The 20,568-nt window shown below is 38.5% G+C and overlaps 1 protein-coding gene across 9 annotated transcripts in view; it reads left to right on the top strand.

Annotated features, from left to right (window-relative positions):
- The window catches only part of PTPRM (protein tyrosine phosphatase receptor type M), a 463,558-nt gene that overhangs the window by 419,677 nt on the left and 23,313 nt on the right, over positions 1–20,568 (top strand). For all 9 annotated transcript variants that reach the window (XM_084510811.1, XM_084510807.1, XM_084510806.1 and 6 more), the window contains one exon: positions 8,655–8,752. In XM_084510811.1, coding sequence (XP_084366937.1) covers positions 8,655–8,752 — 98 coding nt within the window. The remainder of the gene's footprint in view (positions 1–8,654; positions 8,753–20,568) is intronic.

The following is a 20,568-nucleotide window of genomic DNA, read 5'->3' as shown; positions in this document are numbered from 1 at the left end:
GGATAAATCTGGACCGTTTCTGTGGCCAGCAGTTGCTCTGTTCCTAATCTGCAGTCCTTCTGTGAGTAATCAAAAGGTGTTATGGGAACATGCTATTTATTCTTTGAAAAATCATATGACATTTTCATTTTACTTTGTTGATACAGAACAAACTGAGCTAGTATTGGAAATTCAGCCACGGAGAAATGTCAGTCAATAAGTGTGTAACACTTTATTAGATGGAAAGTTAGCTGGTAGCATTAGCTACCAGTGTTATAAAAATGTCTTAAATAGCACCTGCCAAACCTGGTCTCAGATTTAACAACACATTTAAGTGCAACAATGTCTTGTGCCATTGGTGGAAATACTAATGTGGAGAAGGAGCAGTTAGGATTATTCAGAAAGGGCAAGGCAGCTGGCATATTGTGATTGCTGTGTATTATACCAAACCTGTCCAATTCATTCTGCCCCTACCTTGCTTCCCGTTGTCTCTCCAGGCATGTTTAGACTGTGACTGTGAGAGACATGAACACCCTGTCTGTATTTAATATGCAAGGCAGTTCCCACTACAGTGGAGCTCCAGTCCCAGACTAGGATTTCAAAATGGCACTGTAACACAGACAAAATAATGCATAGAGATGTGTGCTGTTCCAGCCTGGTTGGTTCTGTATCAATAAATAAAACGCTGTGTGATATTCCAGAGAATAAATACCACATGCCCATAAAACTTTCTGACTACTCACAGAAGCACTGCAGAGTAGGATCAGAGGAGATGCCAACAAGAGAAATGATCCAGCTGTAGGCAATGGTTGGTGTGTATACACTCATACACACACATATATAGAATGTCTATTTTAAAGCTGATTATCTAGATTTTGAATTGAACAATTTCAAAGAAAAAATTCTCTAGAATTATCAGCTTTGTCATTGCTCAAAGGTTGTTTTTGAAACATCTCCATATTAAACTGGGAGTTTAGTGGTTTTCTTTAATTTCAGCAATCTATGAAGCATTTGTATGTATTTCATGAAACAATGGTGCTGTGGCTCATGACTACTCTACATTGTGAAGGGCTTATTATCAACCAAATGTTCTTATGTTCTTTTTACATTTGGAAAGAGATGGGGAATTTACAGGTCAGTCTCCTCTGTTTCTTCATCCTGTGGATGATCTAGTGCTTACTCCTCTAAATGTAGGAGGCGGTGGTATAGAAGGCCAGTCAGAGCACTGGGCAGTCTCATGGGAGCTATAGATAAAATTTCTCCATGCACCTCAGTCACTTAGCAGTCTAAGCCTCATTGGAAGCTAATGGGACTTGAAAGCACTTCAAAAATTCCATTTTGTGAAAGCCAGTTTTTGCAGAGAGCGATCTGCAGCCAGCAGTGCTTGCTGACTGGCTGGCTGGAAGCAGGTAGCATTTAGTTTGTGCTTGAAAATCAGCCAATTACTATTCACTGTGCTGTCCCTTAGCTGATAATGAGAGAAGGCTGCATTTTTCTGAACGAAGGATACAGTAGAAAGCATCTACATTGCCAGTAGCTGTATTGGGCAGGATTTGTCCTGGTAAAGTATTTCAGCTTGCTTTATGAGCAGTGTTTTCCTGAAATGTCAAGCTAACAAGATGCAGTCAGATCTGTTTCCTATTGACAATCCATCTAAGGTGAGGAAATCGTGAAAAACACATTTTAAATTCATAGCTCAGCCCTGATTAACCCACCTGAGTCTAGCTGAGGTGGCTTACTGTGGAATACTGTGGCTGCCTACTGTTCTCTTTCTTTGGATTGTAAGGTAGTATCACTGCAAAAGGCCAAAAAAAAAAAAAAGGACAAAAATAAAAAAAGAAGTGGAGGACTAGCTACAACTCAAATATAGGGAGTGCATGTGATTGATATACACGTTATGTTCTGAAGTGGGGTTTACAGCTGGTGTTAGGAGCAACTAAACATGTTGTTGTTTATTACTAAAGTCCTGGTAAATGTGTTGCTTACAAAGTGGTGTTCTTTGCTACCTCAGTATCAGTAAATTACTGCCTTTACAAACAAATGGCTTCTTTCTGCCCCATCTCTGAATTTGCCACCGTGGAGGAGGAATCAGCTAAAATGAGGTCTAAAATGGAGAGAGAGGTTTTTTTCCATGCTTCAAGTAAGAGTGACTGTTGCCTCAGGCTTCGTTGCTTGGGCAGCCTGCTGGCTTAGCATACTTAATGGGTACCAACTTTGTTGAAAGCTCATCTACAGCTTTGTTTATTTGTATTTTTCCAAGGCAAGAGAGATTTCCAGGAAGGCTTTATCAGGAAGGCCAGCATAGCTGTATAATTACGATATAGCCCCTGCTGAAGATTACCTAATAATTAATATTTGTAAGGCTAAAATTAGAAAGTGCATTTCGTATACCGTCACAGTCTGCATCAACACTATAAATCAAATAAAGTCATTAAAGCAAGATTGTGTTTCTTCAGCTTATTACAGGGTCTTGTTTAATTTCATTGAGGTCCTCCAGTGCACAGAATGTCCGGGGCTGGGATATGGAGAAGCGACAAATAAAAATTAATACTGAAATATGACAGCTAGAAACTGGCAATTAATAAATAACACTGAAACATTTATGGCCAAGTTCAGCCAGTACAAATGTCTATTGTGTTTTACTGTGCTAATTCTTACAGTGGCAGGCCTATAGGAGATTTCACTGAAGGTGAATAGATGTGTTGCATTGGGATACTTTTTACCCTCTCCCCTGCTTTGGTTTCTTGAGCAGACTGGCAAGGATATTAATTAAAGCATTAGGTTATATGACCTCATTCTTTTTTGTCATTATTTTACTGACACCTTAATCACGAAGGACTGATCTGTATGCCTTTGGTAGCTATTGGTGAGTGTTGGACCCACAGGGTTTAGTGATATCTCAACCACAGTTTTATCTCAGACCTTAAAATTATCCAGTGTATTGGTAGAAGCACATACTGTGCCTATAAAAACATACTCTTGTACAAGCATTTAAAAATAATTAAAGTCAATTGAAGTATATCTCTTACGGCAGAGAACAAATGTCTAAACCTACTTTGAGAAAAGCTATTGCAGAAAGACTGCGTGATCACTACCTGAGGAACTCCTGGAAGGGTGAGGAAAAGTTAAATACATGCTAGCATACATATTTAACAAGCATATGGTAAAAGCTGTGCTTGACAAATCAGATTATCAGCAACTGAGTATCTTCCGTTCAGAAACTAGCTCATTTGGGGAGGGCACAAATGACCCCAGCGTACAGCTGCACTGCTGCACAGCAGTGGTTCTGCAATTAAAAAAAAAAAAAAAAAAAAAAACCTGAATGAGCTTTTTATCTCACTAGTTGGTGTCATTGTTCTGACTAAATCAGCACAACCAAAATCTATAACTTTTCTTTCTAGTGTGCTGCTTTTTAAAATATATATATATATAATATATATAAAAAAATGAGACCTAATCGTATGTACCTTAGTCTAAACCTGGTCACATAAAAGAGTGTCCGTGTTTTTAGAGCTGCTGACCACTGAACAACATCTTACAAAGTAACTGAGAGACTGACAGAGCTGAGTGCTCATGACTACACGATCACATAATAATGTGCCTATAAATTCCTGCTGATAAAATGTTGGGCATCATGTTGCCTTACTCAGTAGAGAAAAAAAGTATTTCAAGTAAGAGAGATGTACTCTTGACTGCAGTCAGTGATATTTATAGTGTAAAATAACATTTAACTGCAGTATTTTACATAACTTTTTTTTTTTTTTTTTTTTTTTTTTCTGAAAGGGTGTTCTGTTCTTAACTCCAAATTCTAGCATGGTTAAAAGAGCAAATAGCATGTACTTACAGATAATCAGATCACTGGACTGGCAGAGCATTAGTAACCCTGTAATTTTGCTTCTTGCTGTGAAATTCTCAGTAAGTTATTCTACTAACAGCTTGTTTGTCCCATGTAAATGGGTTCGCTAGGAAAAAGAGCATTCCTCAACTTTTTAATCTATTTAGCTTGTACTGTGTTTTCGTAGTAATTTGTTTTGTTTTATTTGATTTGATTTTGCTCTTTCCTAAGTATGTTGAGTGACTTCTGCTACATAATGGGCTTGCAGTTTTTTGACAGTGTATTTTCAAAATCAATCATTGATTTTGGGCTTTTTTTTTTTTTTTTTTTTTTTTGCCACGCAACCATATTTGTTAATAAGAAAAAAAAATATTGCACCCCAGGTTCATTTTGAAGGGACCATAAAGAATGAGGGCTAAAAAGCAACTCACTCCATGCAGGTATATTAACTAGTTGCCATATTAACTAGAGTGCCAAGGTTGTACACAGGTTGTAGGCAGTCACAGAGGCAAGGAGTAAGTTTTGCTTCAGTAAGAAGGAAAGACAGTCCTCATTGCTCCTGGAAACTGCAGTAACCACTAGAAGAGGAGACCATTTTACAACCTCATACTCACTGGAAGCAGGTTTATTGCACTCTTTATCAGGATCAGCTTTTGCTGTTGCTGTAAAAGTCTTGCACCTTGTTAGTCCATTGCCTCTGTCATCACCTGCTAGTGTCTATCACTGCCCATGGCACTGCCCTGGGAGAGCAGTAAAGGTACCTGTTCATTTTCTGCATGTTTCTAGCTCTAATAGCTATCATTGAATTTGGTATCAGGAGTAACAACCATTTTGCTGAGGATTTAACATTCTGTGCTGCAAAAGGGTTTCAGAACCTATTTGCTCATTAAGTTGCTTGCTTTTGTAGGAAATTAAAAATGCCCATAGATTTACAAGCCTCAGTCTGAGTAAGTGTTGGGGACATTTCAGGGTTCGGGTTTTACTTCTGTCTTTGAGTGTTAGCTTTTTTTCCTAAACGTTTACACTGTTTTTCTGTATTCTAGGTTGGTTTTTAATGTTCAAAATGATCACATATCCCAGTAGTAATTCCAGTTGTTGGAACTGGGTCTCACAACAAGCAGAAAGCAGATCCAGAAAGCTCTGCGTACAGAAGCAGCTTCTTAAGAGTTTAATCCATTCTTAGAAGCTGTGTGATTTTCCATTTCCTAATATGTTGGCATTTCCACAGCAGCAACTAACAACTACTAGTAATGCAGCTAAGGGTTGTGATATATTCCACTGATCATTTCTTTTGATTTTTTTTTTTTTCGATAATGCATTTAATTAGCTGGGGGGTTGCAAGGTTTATTTCTTTTTCTTATTTTCCTTTGCTTTGCTTTTCATCTTCAGGAGGCAGTATGTTGTTGATTTCTTTTTTCACAGCAGCAATCTTTGATACCAACTACTATATTGTGTAGCTAATGGGGTATGCCACAGGCTCGCTGTTTAGCAGCGCAGTACCTTCTCCTCAGACCTTTTCCTCCCGCAAGAGGGCAACTGCTGAGAATAACCTTCCTGCCTATTGTGCACACATCTGTTAAGCTGATACTTAGAACAATTATAGGCTCTTTGTCTCCCTACCATGAGTCTCTGGAATCAAATTGTTCAGTTCTTCATGACAATAAATCCTCCAGCCCTACCTAGAGCCTCTAATGCTTTTCAATACTGGCTGGAGACAAGTAATAATTTATTCATATGTCAGAAAATAATTTGAAAAATGTCAAGAAGAAAAGAAAAATGGGGTGGAAAAGAATTACTTTCTGAGACTTTAAGGTAGGTTTTTGGGTATTTTTTTTCCTTTCAATGTCCTGAATGTCAAAGAAGTTTGGAGGCTAGATATAAGAATTGGAGAGAAAAAGCAGGAAAAACACTTGAAAATACTTGAGGAAAGTGGGAAATCCTGTCAAGCACTTTTAATTATCATTGTCTTATCAATTGGATAGTGAGGTTGAGAAGAGCATACTCAGCACTGCAGAACAGGACGTTCCAGAAGAACATTTGGAATCAAACTTGAAAGACTTGTCAGAGCCCAGCTTTTTCTCTGGCCTGAAAAGTGCTATTACTTTTTTCTTATGATGTATTTCTCTCATAATTTATTATCTTTTTCTTTCTTTCTTTCTGAAGAATGACAAACTCAAAATATTTAGGAAGGAAATAGTGTTTAGCATCTCTGCCCTGTTGTGATTTGTGACTTAAAGATCTGAAATGTAAGAATCTTTAAATCACAACACAAATTATGTTGATTGTGGAGGACAAAAATCAGGAATGAATTGTTGCCGGTTGTCCCAGAGCTGTCAGAAAGAACTGACTATTACGAAGTAGGGCCCAACCATCTCTCTCAAAAGAATCAGTAGGAAAGAAAACTGTCTGAAATAATACATAGAGAAACTTGCTACATTGTCCCTTAGTTTCTGAAGGATTCTGGCTTCTTGCATGAGGAAAATAACAGGGCTGTGTGGACAGGATTTTTTTTTCACCTTTCTTCCAGCTTTGTGAAAAACATATTCAGATGAGCAATCTTAATTCTGTGGTGACAGAATGTAGTGGAGCCATTTAGATTTTCTCCATTAAACCAGGCTGTGAATCAGGATTCTTGAAGCCGTCCTGTTGTTATTTTTTGTCCTTAATCAAGCTTAAATAATCTTAATAATGTGTCTTGAACTTGCAGACTCCTTCCAGGACATTACTCTGTGGAAAATTGCCTCTCCCTAATCCTATTTTTAGCTACATTCCTTCAAAGGTGACAGCAATAGTAATTCTGCTGAATATATTTTTTGAGATTTGAGAGGAAGGAAAAAGCTATGCAGAGACAGCATTTTCCTACAGTGAGTAAAATAGCCTCCTTTCTTCTACCTGTAGGAGAGGTTGGTCCAAAACCTTTGTAATGGTGTTGTGACTTGAATTGCCAAGAAAACTATATTGAATCTGACATTATTGAAGCACAAGCAAGCTAAACATTCACTATGATATATATTAATTATCTTACTGTAGCATCCAAAATTGTGCTTGGACAACTTCCATATTGTACATCCAACTGATGTAGAAGTAAAATACTTATTGTACATTCCACTGATGTAGAAGTAAAATACTTATTGTAGATTTTCACATGGAGGAGACTGACTTAAAGAGTGACTTAAATCTGTCATGTTTGCAAATTAAATCTCTCAAAAATATCATCTCTTTTGTTTTGTTGTTTGTTTGATTTGTTTTTTTTTTGTTGTTGTTGTTTTGTTTTGTGGGTTTTTTTAATAGTCTCAAGCTTTGCAGTCACAACACCAGCTTGAGTCTAGCTAGTAATTTCAGAAACGGTATTTTTAGATTCTGCTATTATTTCTACTCTGTGGCTTCTGACATTTCTTGTGTTCCAACAGGCATAGCTTCCTATTGTTTTAACTGGCTTTTTCTCCTGTTATGTGAGCTACCTAAACAAACAAAAGACAAGTTGACCGACTTTAGGGAAAACAGTGAAACGAACTATATATGCAGCATTTTTAGAAACAGAAGAATTAAGTAAGGGGGAGAATGCAGAACATTTTAAAATGGTTTGTGCAAATTGTGGATGATAATATGTTTTGAAATTGCCAAAAATCAAAATATTTTATAGAAATTCATGAGTTCTAAACTATTACCATCCTTTTACTTAAACGTGAGTTCTAAGTTACATCACAATTATGTTAAATGCCTGATGAATTGGGTTTTACTTGCTTATAATATTATTACATTGTTCAGTAAGTACTTGACTTTCGGAGTAAAATCGGTTTCCGTTTCCATTTGGTTTCCATTTTTAAATGGAAACCAAAGTAACAAAACTTGGGTACCAAACGACCCAGATGTGTCAATGTAAGGTTTTGTAGTGCTTTAAAAGTGTTGGTTTCTTCACTTGAGGAGCAATTATGCCAGTCTAATTGCTTACTGCAATGTGGCAGTTCAGTAATGGATTCAATGTGGATGTTAAGTTTGTAGTTCTTGATAGTATTTTGCTTTTGTTTGTTTTTATTGGCCCAATGATTTTAAACCAGTGGTTTCAAATCAGGGTGGCACAGTGGATGTCATGTAGACATGTGGAGCATCACATAGGCACGTGGGCTAGAAACAGACATGACCAGGCACGTGTGAAAGCTGTGCTTGTTCTCAGCATTTTACATTTCTGCCACTGACATTTCCTATGCTCCTGTGGGCTGGTGGCCAGTCTCAGCATGATGTTGAAAGAAGCCCTGTGTCTACAAGAGAGCTCAGGTTGTTCAGAGACATTTTTCTCTGAGAGTACAGCAGAGGACATCACTGCCATGACACACAAGGGTTCTTTACCGCTTTCCCCGCTGCTTTGCAAAGTGATATACAGCAGCAAGAAACTATAACTTCTGTCTCACTTCAGGAAGTACAATTTAGGAGCTGGGGTAATTTGATGGATAGTACATACTAAGAAAAATATTAGAAACCGGGAAAGGCCACATAGTCCATTGTGGCTCATTTCATTCCAAATACACCTTCCCTAGGTTATCATCCAATTGTTAAGAGAAAGAGTAATGTTATCCATTTTTTATAATTCCACTTTGGAGTATTACGGAGATAAATACCTGGATGTTAGAGAACTAACTTTCTTTCAGAGCACTATTTCAGGAGAAAAATACTTAAATGCAGATAGGTGAGATGACAGAAAGGAAATTGACCCTAAATGAAAAATATGATGATAGTGATATGAATATATGTGGATAACCATGATTTCTCAAGCTTCCCCAGAGACAAGCTTCCAATCATGAGACTTTCAGAAGGTAACCTTTCCTTTGATTTATTGTTTCAGGACCAATGCAGGAGACAATATATGACTTTTGGAGAATGGTATGGCATGAGAACACAGCCAGCATAATCATGGTTACTAATCTCGTAGAAGTGGGAAGGGTAAGTGATTTTTGTACTTTAAAAGATGAAAGACTTCCAAGGTGTTTGCTTTTGGAAATTAAATAGCAGACCAACAAGACGCTTATATACTGAGTAAGGCACATAAAATATTTATGACTGCCTCTGCTAAGAGGTTCATTATCAATTACTTTTAAGCATGCTTTGGATGCTTGGCTTTGAAAACATTAACACAATGAAAAAGTAACTGATAAAGTTGCACTCTGTACAGCAGAGTCTGCAAAGACTGCCAAAGAGGGAAAGTGTCATATCTTTGTGTATATCTCAGATGTGCTATTTCTGTTAAAGGAAACCAGGGAATGGGTTACAGAGCAAGGTATGGAGTCACCTATTTTTTTAAGGGTGGGGCAAAGACGAGGAGTAATTCTGGGACAGATTTCTTTAAAAAGTATTTAAACTATGAAATCGCATTTCCTTCACAGTATCTTAGTCTAAATCAACATGGTTTGTCTGGGTGTTCACTTCCAGACTAAAACCGAAGAAATTGGCATTACTCATTTGTCCACTGTTCAAGGGGCATTTAGATAATTCCCTTGGTAATATGCTTTACCTTTTGGCTAGCCCTGAAGTGATCTACATGATGGCTGAAGGTCCCTTCCAACTGAGCTATTGTACTATTTTACTAAACCTGTTGACCAGGAGGTCTTCTTCAGGAGCTGACTAGTAAAGGAAAGCTTGATTTACCTGGTTGATAAGGTGTACTTTTCTTTCTTTGTTTGATAATGTCTAAAGAAGGTCTCCTACTCAAGTTATTAAGCCTAATTTTGTTTTCAACAAGTATTGAATGGAACCCTTTTCTTTGTGTTTTTTTTTTTTGTTTGTTTGTTTTTTGTTTGTTTTGTTGTTGGTGGTTTTTTTGTTTTTCTTTTTTTTTAACAACCATCAATAACTGAGTCTTTTAATTTACTACTCTGTCTATGCATGATGTCTTAGTCTTCACCTGGGATGTTTTTTTCAGGTAACTTTGTTTGAGAACTGGGCATATGGCTTTCATTTCACATGGGAGAAAAAAAAAAAAAAAGTCATTGCTTTTATTGCAAGTACTGCATTATTGTAAATCAAAACATTGAAATAAGAAGTCAAGTACATGAAGTACATGTATCTTGGTGTGAGCCACATGATTTTGAGATGTGTTTTTAATTTCATGCTGGTAGAGTGGCTGATATCCCTCTGCCCTGTGGTGTTTGCACCAGGAGAGACAGCACTCCTTACGTAGTGTGAGTCAAAGGGCTATATCTTGTCTCCTTTTTAACAAGTCCAGTTTTACAAGCTCCATTTATCTTTCTTTATGTCCTTGGTTGATTGCTACTATAAATCCTAACATTTAGATATCTGTGTGACCAAGCCTGCCAACAGATCAGGTGCAATTATTATTTTTAGATATTAAAAAAAAAAAAGTAGGATTTGTGACGGCAATTAACACCTGCTGCAGGAACAAGTGTACAACTAATTGCAGAGACAAAGAAGGATCATGGAGGCTGCTTTAAAAATTCAGTCCCTTGATTGAAAAGGATGGGAGAAATAGTTGGGTGATCACATACCAATTCAAAATGGATGAATCTGTACAAATAGAAAACTCTCCAACAAATTTGTTAAAGCTTTGTACACATTCATAAATAACAAAGCATGAAAAAAAATGATGCTCTCAGGGGATGGATGAACAAACCTTAGAACAAACGTAGCATAGTATGTGAAACCACATGCTGTTTTCTTGAAGTCCATATCTGAAAGCATCAATTAACATGACCTGTCAGGTGTCACCCAGGGAGGTGCCAGTCTCAGTGCCAGCACTGTGGCCTCCCCTCACAACATTTAGTTGGGTCGCACATTCCCTTAGCAGCAAGCAACAGTTTGTGCCACTGTGGAGATTTCTTCAGGGTGCAAGAGTCCTAGTGGGATACCGATCTGCAGCTTTCTTGTTTTCTTGTTTCTGACAGTGGTAGAAATGACTTTGTTCTTGCTTTCTCTGGTGGCCAACATAGGTGAGATTAGAGAGCAGAAATTAAAATGAGCTTTTAATGGAAATCAGATGGTATGAGCCACAAAACAACACAGTCACTTCCCTCTTGGTGCTTCTGTCCTACTCCCAGGGTGGGAACCATCATTACTAACACACCATCTCTCCCTCAATCCCAAACACAAGCTCTGTGCCACCTTGATTAGTAATGATTTTAATGGGCTTTTTGGCCATTCCTGCAGGGCAAATCTTGTAACCTTCCTGACCTTGAAGTTTTCAATTTCAAGAGTTGTTGCTGGTCTAAGATTTACAGGGGCTTATTATTTTATATATTTTTAAAAACTCTTGCCCAGTGTAAGTCAAGGAGGAAAATGCCTTTATGTTTTCAGAAAAGAGGAGTATCTGTTTAACATGTTTGCCACACAATGTATGTCCTTCATGAATTAATCATTGAGGGGGCGTATGTGTATTTGTTTACCAGGACTGGCTGGGTAGTCATTAAATCAGTGCTAGGAACTTGCTTCTTGCCCTGGAGCATTATGCATCAGGACTGTTTTAATTGCGGATAGAGGAATCACCATGAGGCTGTCCCTAATGCAAGCACCTGCTGCAAATGACTCAGTCCCTGCATTACCCTCCAGCAGGGTCTGGGTACATCTGCCAATATCTGTCATTATCTGAGGCATACTTGTCAAAACCATGCATCCCTTTAAGCTCTTGTGTGTTCCAGCAAGGGACCCTTGTCAGTGTTTCTGGCACCTGCAGACTGCTGTGCACCTGGTATTTAAATGGCACAGAAATGTGTTTTGATTGTTTTCTCTCTTTAATGAACCCACCTGAGGGACATTTAGCTCTTTATCTAGTAGCCTGTTACCCAGTCACTCACATTTACACTGCTTGTGTGGAAACTCAGAACTCACTTGTGCTGTTATACCAATCCATCTGCCAGAAGTCTTATCACAAAATCTGCAGGGCTCCCTAAGGAGACTTTTGTACTGGTAATTTAAGCTAATGATTTCTAAACATATTTAGTCAGTTTTATGAAGACCTCATTAGAATGTGACTGTTTATTAAAAATCTAAATGAGGTCTCACAGTCGTTTAGAAAAATCATTGCTGAGTTGCATGAACAGTTCTTTGATAACAGCTGATGAAGGGGTTTTTAGTTAAGATTGGTCTAAGTTGACTTAAGAACTTTTACAGAAAAATGAATAAGTAGGCAACCCTTGTAAGATAGTTAAAAAGTCTCTGTCTTCTTCATGCTGGGGTCAACAACTTCCCTCTCTCAATGAAGTCTGCAAGAAGAGCATGATAAGTAATTAGCGGTATAATACACCTATATTTTAATGCAAGAATCAGCGTTTTCCAAACCACAAACAGTTAAAAAGCAAGAACAAGACTCATAAAAATTAATCAATGTGACCATAGGCCATTTAAAAAAAAAATGTATTTTAGATTACATTAATGCAAGAGACCTTCATGTTCCTGTTACTAATTGATAGAGCAACTGAAGATAGTAGTGTAATTTCAGACATCTTTTCCCAAGAGGTTTAGCATACTATGGTGGCTTATTGTAGAAGAAACAGAACTTTTTTTATCCAACCAGTGTAGGGATGTTTGGTTTCCCAACAAGAGACACATGATAACATCTGGTTTATTCCAAGAGGCTGCTCTTACAGCTGGATCCTTGTGTGGGAAGCTATGGGAACTGGATCAAAGTCTTTATGTACTGGCCAAAGTCTCAGGTTGCTTCTTGAAATGTTTCAGTGTTTGTACACATAAAAACTTTTCTTTCCTCCTTAAAGAGTTACACTGGATTTAGAATATATTCAATTGTGTCATCTTGCTGTCACTTCCATCTTTGCTCTTCTTAGGCTGGTAGTGATACTTGGTTGGCGGAATCAAACGTGGCATGTCACATCATTTATCATTTGTCAGTAGTCACTTTCTCTCCCACTCCTTGTTTTCGCTTGAGGCAGGAGGAATTTAGTAATATCTGATTAATAAATGGTGAAGTGCACTGATGAAATTGGGTGGAGGTGGTTGATATATAAATGCACTGCTAGGACTCATGATTGTCTATCATGCTTTTAATATAACGAAGTATTTACAAAAAATCACTAGAAATGATTATAAAAAATAAAACCTCACCCCAGGAGCATCATAATTACAGTAATTAGAGTTTCACAATTATTATCCAGAATTAGAAAACAGCCAGTGCTAATAGTGTTAATAAGCACACAAAAGGCCCTTTTCTTTGAAAGGAGGCAAGGTTGACAACAACAGAATGGATGTGAGGCAAACAGGGGAATGAAGGTCAGCCATGGGATGGCAAATAGCCCATACATGTGCCTTAGCACTACCACAACAGCCTCTCACCATCATCTTATCCCTGAGGAGTGCTGTGCTTTCCGATAGCCATCTCACACTCCTCTTGGGTGACTTTCCCTACCCAGGAGCCATCAGGGCTGGATATGCACAGGGAAAAAGAAAGAACAGCAAAAGTTGGTGGCTTAGCTGGTTGTTTGCTTGTTTGACTGGACATGCATGGCACTTTCATCTGCTTTGCTGCAAAAATGTTGATGGCTCTTCATGTGTAAAACAAGTGGGGGTCTACATGACAATGAAAAAACCCATACAGGAGTCAAATGTAGCAACTAGCAGAGAGGGAGCATCTCCTTACTGCTTGCTGTTTAAAAAAAAAAAAATGTTCTTTGTTGTAAGATAAAATCAGAAGAGTGATTCTTCCCAGGGAAGACTCTGTGTGGGCCCAGTCCTCAGCAGTCATACGTGCCTGTGCTTGGGCCTGGCGTGCTCAGCATGTGCAACCTTGGTCAGCACTCAAGAGACATTTCTAAAAGAAATACAAACACGTTTCTTCAACAAAAAAAAAATCCAGAACTCTTCATCTTGAACTGAGTCTTCCTCAGATCTTCCTGATGGTCTATTTCTCAGACATCCAAGAAAATTTGTCAAGTAAAGTCCTGTCCAGAGGCTTCTCACTGAAGCATACTGCTATAACCAAACAATAAATTCATAGTTAACTCCATCAACACAAATGCTAGCACTGTATGAAATTTCCAATGGACTTAACCTCCTCTTAGAATAAAACAGGATTATTTTGATACAAACCTATTATGAAGCTCACAGTTAGGTAATTCAGATTTTTGAGAATCTTCATGCAGAATAACCATCTAATGAACAAAGGTAAATTCAAACTGTATTTAAGATTCAGATCACCCATTAGAAGGATATCGCAGAGGTGAAACAGAGCAACTCTCTAACACGTCCCACAAAGAGCATGTTTGTGTTTAGTATAAATGGAAGAACACTCCATATAATTGAAACGGCCTCTAAATGTGATAAGCCAAATTACCAACATTGGTGTTAGTTCGAGATACTGACATTAGTGTTTTTTAGGAGATGTGCCAAAGCGTTTGTTAGCACAGTGGTTACTAAGATTTCATTTAAACTTTTCTCCTGAAAGAAAGAAAACACATTTTGTACATGAGAGGGAGAAAGCTTTCTGCATTAAACCCTTCCCTACCTCTAGGTAATGCTAGTGTCAGTTTCAAAAACCTATAAATACTGTCCTTCCCCATATAGAGATATTTTAATTCTTAATTGCAGGTATCCATAAAACCTGGGACCTATTCTTTTCATACATACATGTTCAGTCATTTTGTTTTACTTTTGCTTTCACTGTAACTCCAGTATCTGTTGTTGGATACAGTAGAGGCTGTAGTATTTCAGAGTATGATTGATAAGAAAGTAAACAATTGTAATTTGAAACTATTCTTAATCTTCCAAGTCAGTGAACCCTTCTAGTAGTCAAAACAGATTTTAGCTTTCTAGACCTCTAACCAGAAATAACAAGTTGGCATTATTCCTTTGTGTGCTGCAGGGGAGGAACCCTTAGGGGAAAATTAATAAATAAATAAAAATTGGCTGTTATCCTCCAGGAAAGAGAAGGAAGAACTCTTTAATCACTTAATAAAGATGTCCCCAGATTGGCAATGTTGATGTTGTCAAACAGGACATCAAACTACGAGTGGTCAGCACTGTCCCGTGTCACTCACAGCAAACATAGTTTCAGGTCTCAGTATTTTGATACTTTCTCCTGTTTCCAGTAAAAGCTATACTTCAGAGAATACTCATCAATGAAGATTAGTATCGTAGAGCTTCTTAGTTCAATCGAGATGATTCATTTTGCAAAATACATAAAACAGTTTTAAGGATACACAAATGCACAGACCCCTTGTTGGGCTAGCTGCTGAAGTACTGCCAGGGTATAGGATGCAAGTAAAAGTACAGTTTGCAAAGAGGTCTTCGAGTTCCACTTTGAAACGCCGTGGCTGACAAAATGGCTTCATCACTGCAGGTCTGCTAAACTCAGTAGTCTCATGAAATTGATCTCTCAGTCTCTCTGTGAAGGAAGGAGTATCCTAGAGACGCCAACACGGTTTTACTGTAAAGCAGCACGTAGAGCTTTCTAACCTGACATCAGATGATCAAGTTTTAGAGCCAGAAGGCAACCAGCTAACTCGGTGGTGCTCTGTAGCTCAACTTATGGCATGATTTTGTCCTTGGAAAGGAAGCATGATTCAGTGCACGGGCTGTGCTGCTCAATGCAGGCACATCGGGTCCTTGGAGCACAGGATCTGAGCATTATGCCCACGATTTCACAGTTGTGTAAGGGATTAAGACAAGCTTGAGAAGCTCCAGATAATTCTTCATCTTGGCATAAGGCTACCCTTCTCACATGCTCTGTGCTCAGCCTTTTTTCCTCCAGGGCTGTACTAAAGTGCACTAATTTACAGCCTTTTTTAATAAACAGTGGGAGACAATTGCCTAAACACAAGGAATGAAATAGGGACAATCCATGTTCTTCTTTTTTACTAGCTACAAAGGCAGGAACACTACAAGCAGCTTTACCTTGGGTCACCTTTACCCTAAAGCAATTCTCCCAGACTAATTCTGTTTGATGGCCAAAGTATGGCCCCACCATCAGCCTGTCATCTTAATTTCACCTAATCCAAGCTGCCAGGCTGATGTTATACTAACAGCACATGTGATTTTTAAGAACAAATGGATTTCATTGATCCTCCCAGGAGGAAAGCAGTAAGTGTATTGCTACAACTGGGCATGTCCTGATAGCCAACTATCCCGGGTAGCAGCTGAATGAGAACCGTAGGCAACCTAGGGTTGCACTGCTGGGGTAACACAGGGCAGCAGGAGGTGGAGAATGATATCAGCTCTGAGTCATCACTGGAAGAAATTAGACTGAGCTAGTAAAATTCATAGGGATCTCTCACCCTCTGGGAGTTGTGAACCACAGAAAGACTTTTGTCTGCCTTTATACAGACCCATTCATCTGACAGTGCAGAACGGTATCCTAAATTTTGCATTGCACAATACTCTTCCATACCTCATTTTAGAGAAGTCTGAAATGAGGTATAGATCAATTAACTGACCTGCTCAAAAGCAAACAAAGAAAATGAACAAAAGGACTGGATTTTATCTCCTGTCAAAGGTGGTTTTATAACTAATAAAATGTTCTTAATCACAATACGTTTTTGTTTGAAAAGTATTTAAATAAAAATACTTTCATTTGTTGGATGTTCTTTTATTTCCAGTCAGCCAAATAAAAGTATATGATGTTATCTTAGTTATACCTGCAAAACCTGTTAAAAGTTTTCACCAGTGAGCTTGGTTGGCTATTTCATTTTATATCCTAGAGGTTTCATTTCAAAATTTATGTCTGACTTATCATCATTACTTAGTCCGGGATTAATTTTAAATTAGAATATATAATACTGCTCTTCACTAATGACAATCCATGCAATGCATAGCCAGTTATACCACCTTTTTGCTAAGAATATTTCAGAATCAAATGAAATTGGAAACTTTGAATAATCACTGTTATTTAAACTGTTCTGTAGGAACTACATAGTATATTTCACAGCCAGCTCACATATTAATTCAGTAATATTCCTCCTATTCCAAACCTTTAAGTAAATGAATTACTGTCCTGGCTTTCATACTGCCTGTAGCTAGATGTGTCACATTGCCAAATGGCTAAGTATACAGCTTCGGAAGTCACAATTTGTGTTCATTATCTATCTACTGCCTGCATTGTTTGTTATATTTAGAAGTAGCGAGAACAACTTTCCACCTTCATTTTTAATTCTTATTTTCCCACATTAGACAATTTTGCTGGGAGATTTGGGAGAGAGGGGGGACAGGTCAAAGAAGATAATCATATTCTCCAAATTTCTCAAATTATTAGTAAAATAAACATGTTTGGAACAATTGGACAGTGTACCTTGGGATGAATAGATTAAATCAAAGCATTTTCATTATGTCTCTGGCAATCACCCTTTTTATCTCATCTTGTGATGAACATCTGTATTTTTTGGCAACATGTTAGGATGTAAATGTGGGGTGTATCTGAACAAACTCTCAATTATAGATCTGCTCAGATGAGATTTCAAAATTATGTTTTCTACTTTGTGGCCGGTATTTACAGTTATGATAGCAACTGTGTGGAAAAAAAAAAAATCTAATGCATTTAATATTCAGTTTTGGATTCATGTGTCAATTATTTAGCTAAACCTTCTGTTAGTAGTTTTTTTGTAAAATACGTACCAAATGTTTATAAAAAGGGAAAGAGATTAATCAAGACACAGTAGCTAAAGCTGTGCTAAAAAGAAAAAATGAACAAACATATGTTGCCAGCAATGTTTCTCGTATTTGATGAATAAAACCATATTCTATTTTGTTGCAATTGTCTTTCCCTGTACAAACAAAAGCCCTGGTCCAATAAACATTTATAAGTGTGATTTCAGTTTACACTATTTAATCTACTTTTTTCTTTAAGACCCTTTCCTCTTTATTTGAGAATCCCTGGAGGGGATAGGAAACTGGTCTTTAAGCATTTACTTAACTTCTGGCTCATCAGGAGTCCACAGAGTTCCCATGTCTAAAGCTCAGCACGTGCAGCAGCATTGCAGAACAAGAGCCAAAACCAAAAGTAGGAAAAAAGCTCAATTTTTTTTTTTTTTTTTTTTAAAAAAAAGGGGGGGGGAAGAAAAAAGTTGTTTTTTTCCTCACAGTGAGTGAATCAGTTAGTGTTGGTCTGTGGCTACGACTGCGGCTCTGGCACCTTTCCCACAGCTGTTACAGCCCCAATTCCACTTGGGAGAGTTTTCAGGAAATTGTGTTGTCATGGATCCTTCTGCTCTGCTCCAGTCTGCTCCGTGCCCCAAATCCCCTGTGCAGTACAGTATCCCCTACGGGCACAAGCTGCAGGAGGCTATAACTTCTGTGCAACATCCCCCCAGTGCTTCCCTAATTATTCCATTGGATCGTCTTAAATAAAGTTTTTAAAAAAGGGGGAAACAAATCCAGCAGTTGAGGCGTAAGAAGGTGGGGACTACTGTGCTTTTCTAAATTGGTCTTTCCAAATGTTCCCGGTTCTTAGTCATAATCCAGACTGTCTAGATTTACCAAGTTAGAAACAGGCATGTTTTCCTTCAAGGCTGAGCAATTTAATTCAGCTAGGGTGTTGTTGTTTTTTTTCCCCTGATTGTTTATTTTACTAAACTGGAATTGTTTGAGGATGGCAGGCACCCATCAGAAAGAAACAAGGCTAAAGTTAGCAACAGAAGGACGTGCTGATGAGTGGTGCTGTTACCAGGACCACCGCAGCAGCTGTTTCCTCCGTACGTGCGTTGGCCGTGTTTGCGTGGTTCATGTTCCACCTATGGAAAGGATCACTGAGCAGGCAGAAAGAGGAAATTGGCTCCAGAGACGGGGTGCTCGGTGGGCTGCTCCAGGCCAGAGGCAGCATGAGTCGCCTTATTCTGCATGCAGAGTAAAAAACTCATCTTTAGTCGTAGGTGGGAAAGCCCCATTCCAGAGAGTTCCCAGCAGTGACCGTAAAGGCTCAGTTTGCTGGCCTAAGGGATTTGAACAATGTCAATTGTCTGGATTCTTTTGACAATACAAACAAAACAATGAGCATTCAATGCGTTTCACTTAGCTTCTGTCAGAGAGTTTCTGGAAATCCGTCTAAACAGGATAAGATCTGAATAAATATCAAGTAGACGCAACAATAGATAGCAGTAGCAGCTACGAAACTGCTTGCAGCAACATTTAATGCTTTTAAAATGGTTGTTCATTGCTTATCGCTGATAGATGTGCTTGGGAGGGGAACACGCATTTGCCAGCAATCCTGAGGTTTAGGGCTTGTCCCTCAGTGTGCCAAGGGGCCCTTGGCTGATGGAAACCATCTTCTGCAAACTGATGCCCTGCCTGGTTTTGTGCCCTTCAAGCCTCTCCCTATGGAAGGCAATTGTATAACCCGGTGTTTGCAAATTGTCCTGCAACTTTGCTGAATACCAGATGAAATGTGAAGAAAATAATTGTATTTATGTATTTATTTATTTATTTGTACCTGATACTAATGTGGTTACTGGATCTGAAGACAGGCATAGAGAAATAAATAAAAACCTGCTAATAGCTGCCTGAACTTCAGATTTGCTCTCAAGGAGCTTTCCCTCAGCTCTGTAAGCAGGAGTGAGCTGTCAGGATGCTTGTACAGCTCTGTGGCTGAGAGCCAGGCCTCACAACCAGAGTGTTATGATGAACTCTTTTACCTGGGAAGGATCGTGATGTAGGGCTGTGTTTTTCCATCCCTTCACACAGTTTTATTCAGATTTAAATTTTATCCTGCTAACAAGTCAGGAGAAGGGTCAGAGCTACTTTGCCCTGACAGACTTCTGAGGCTATCAGCTAATGTTGCCTGTTTGCTGTCCAGACACTAAAGAAGGGTTATAGGTGATGATCAGCTACATCACTAGAAACTACTGTGATAAAGCACTTTCTTCTGCCCAACAGGGCAAGGTTCAGCTGCATAATCCTTTATACACTGAACCTGGATTTGGTATAAATAAATCACTTGAATTGTGCTTTACAGTTTTCACTGTATGCTTATATGTACATACTTCAGTTTTATCTTTTATTCATGACTAGGCATGGTAATAACCTGAATATTTTGTCATGAAAAGGGGTTTGAGAAATGTTCTAACAGTTGTGAAGTTTAATTTTTTGTTTTCTTTTGCCATTTTCCATTCAAAATTTGAAGTCTGTGTTTTGACCCAGCAAATTTAAGTGTATATTTAAGCAAACCTGTGTATTTACATGTATTGAAAGATCAGTTTTAAATTTTCCCTTCAGTGAGAAAGAGAGAGGAAAACGCTGCAAGCAGCAGATGTGTAACAGATGCTACTCCTAGCCCATACTGCACTACTGGACAATGGCCAGGTGCAGTGATGATAACATAGCTATTACCGTGATACAGTAGAATAAAACAGATACAAAAGCAATGTGTTAGCTTCCCCACCCACCGTCTTGCCCACCCAAATGAGAAGGAGGAGAATATTCTTAACTGTGTCAGCTAACTACATTGAAATATTCAATCCCCACAGCTACCTGCTTTAGGCAATAACAGAGTCCATGCTTCCTTTCTGAACATGCTAAATATTGTGAAGTTCATCCCATCTAGATCCCACCGGGGCGCAGAAAATCTTAAATATATTTTGTAAAAGCCACCTTCTTTCCATCTGTGACACGGACTTGGGGGTATTGGTGGATGAAAAACTGAATATGAGCCAGCAGTGTTGTGTTTGCAGCCCAGAAAGCCAATCATATCCTAGGCTGCATCAAAAGAAGTGTGGCCAGAAGGTCAAGGGAGGTGGTTTTCCCCCTATGCTCTACTGTGCTCAGCTCTGGGGCCCCCAGCACAAGAAGGACGTGGACCTACTAGACCAAGTCCAGAG

This window comes from Aythya ferina, assembly GCF_964211825.1.
Source record: "Aythya ferina genome assembly, chromosome: 2".
Taxonomy (NCBI): domain Eukaryota; kingdom Metazoa; phylum Chordata; class Aves; order Anseriformes; family Anatidae; genus Aythya; species Aythya ferina.
Note: the sequence above shows the minus strand (reverse complement) of the source record. Positions and strands in the feature narration are given on the sequence as shown.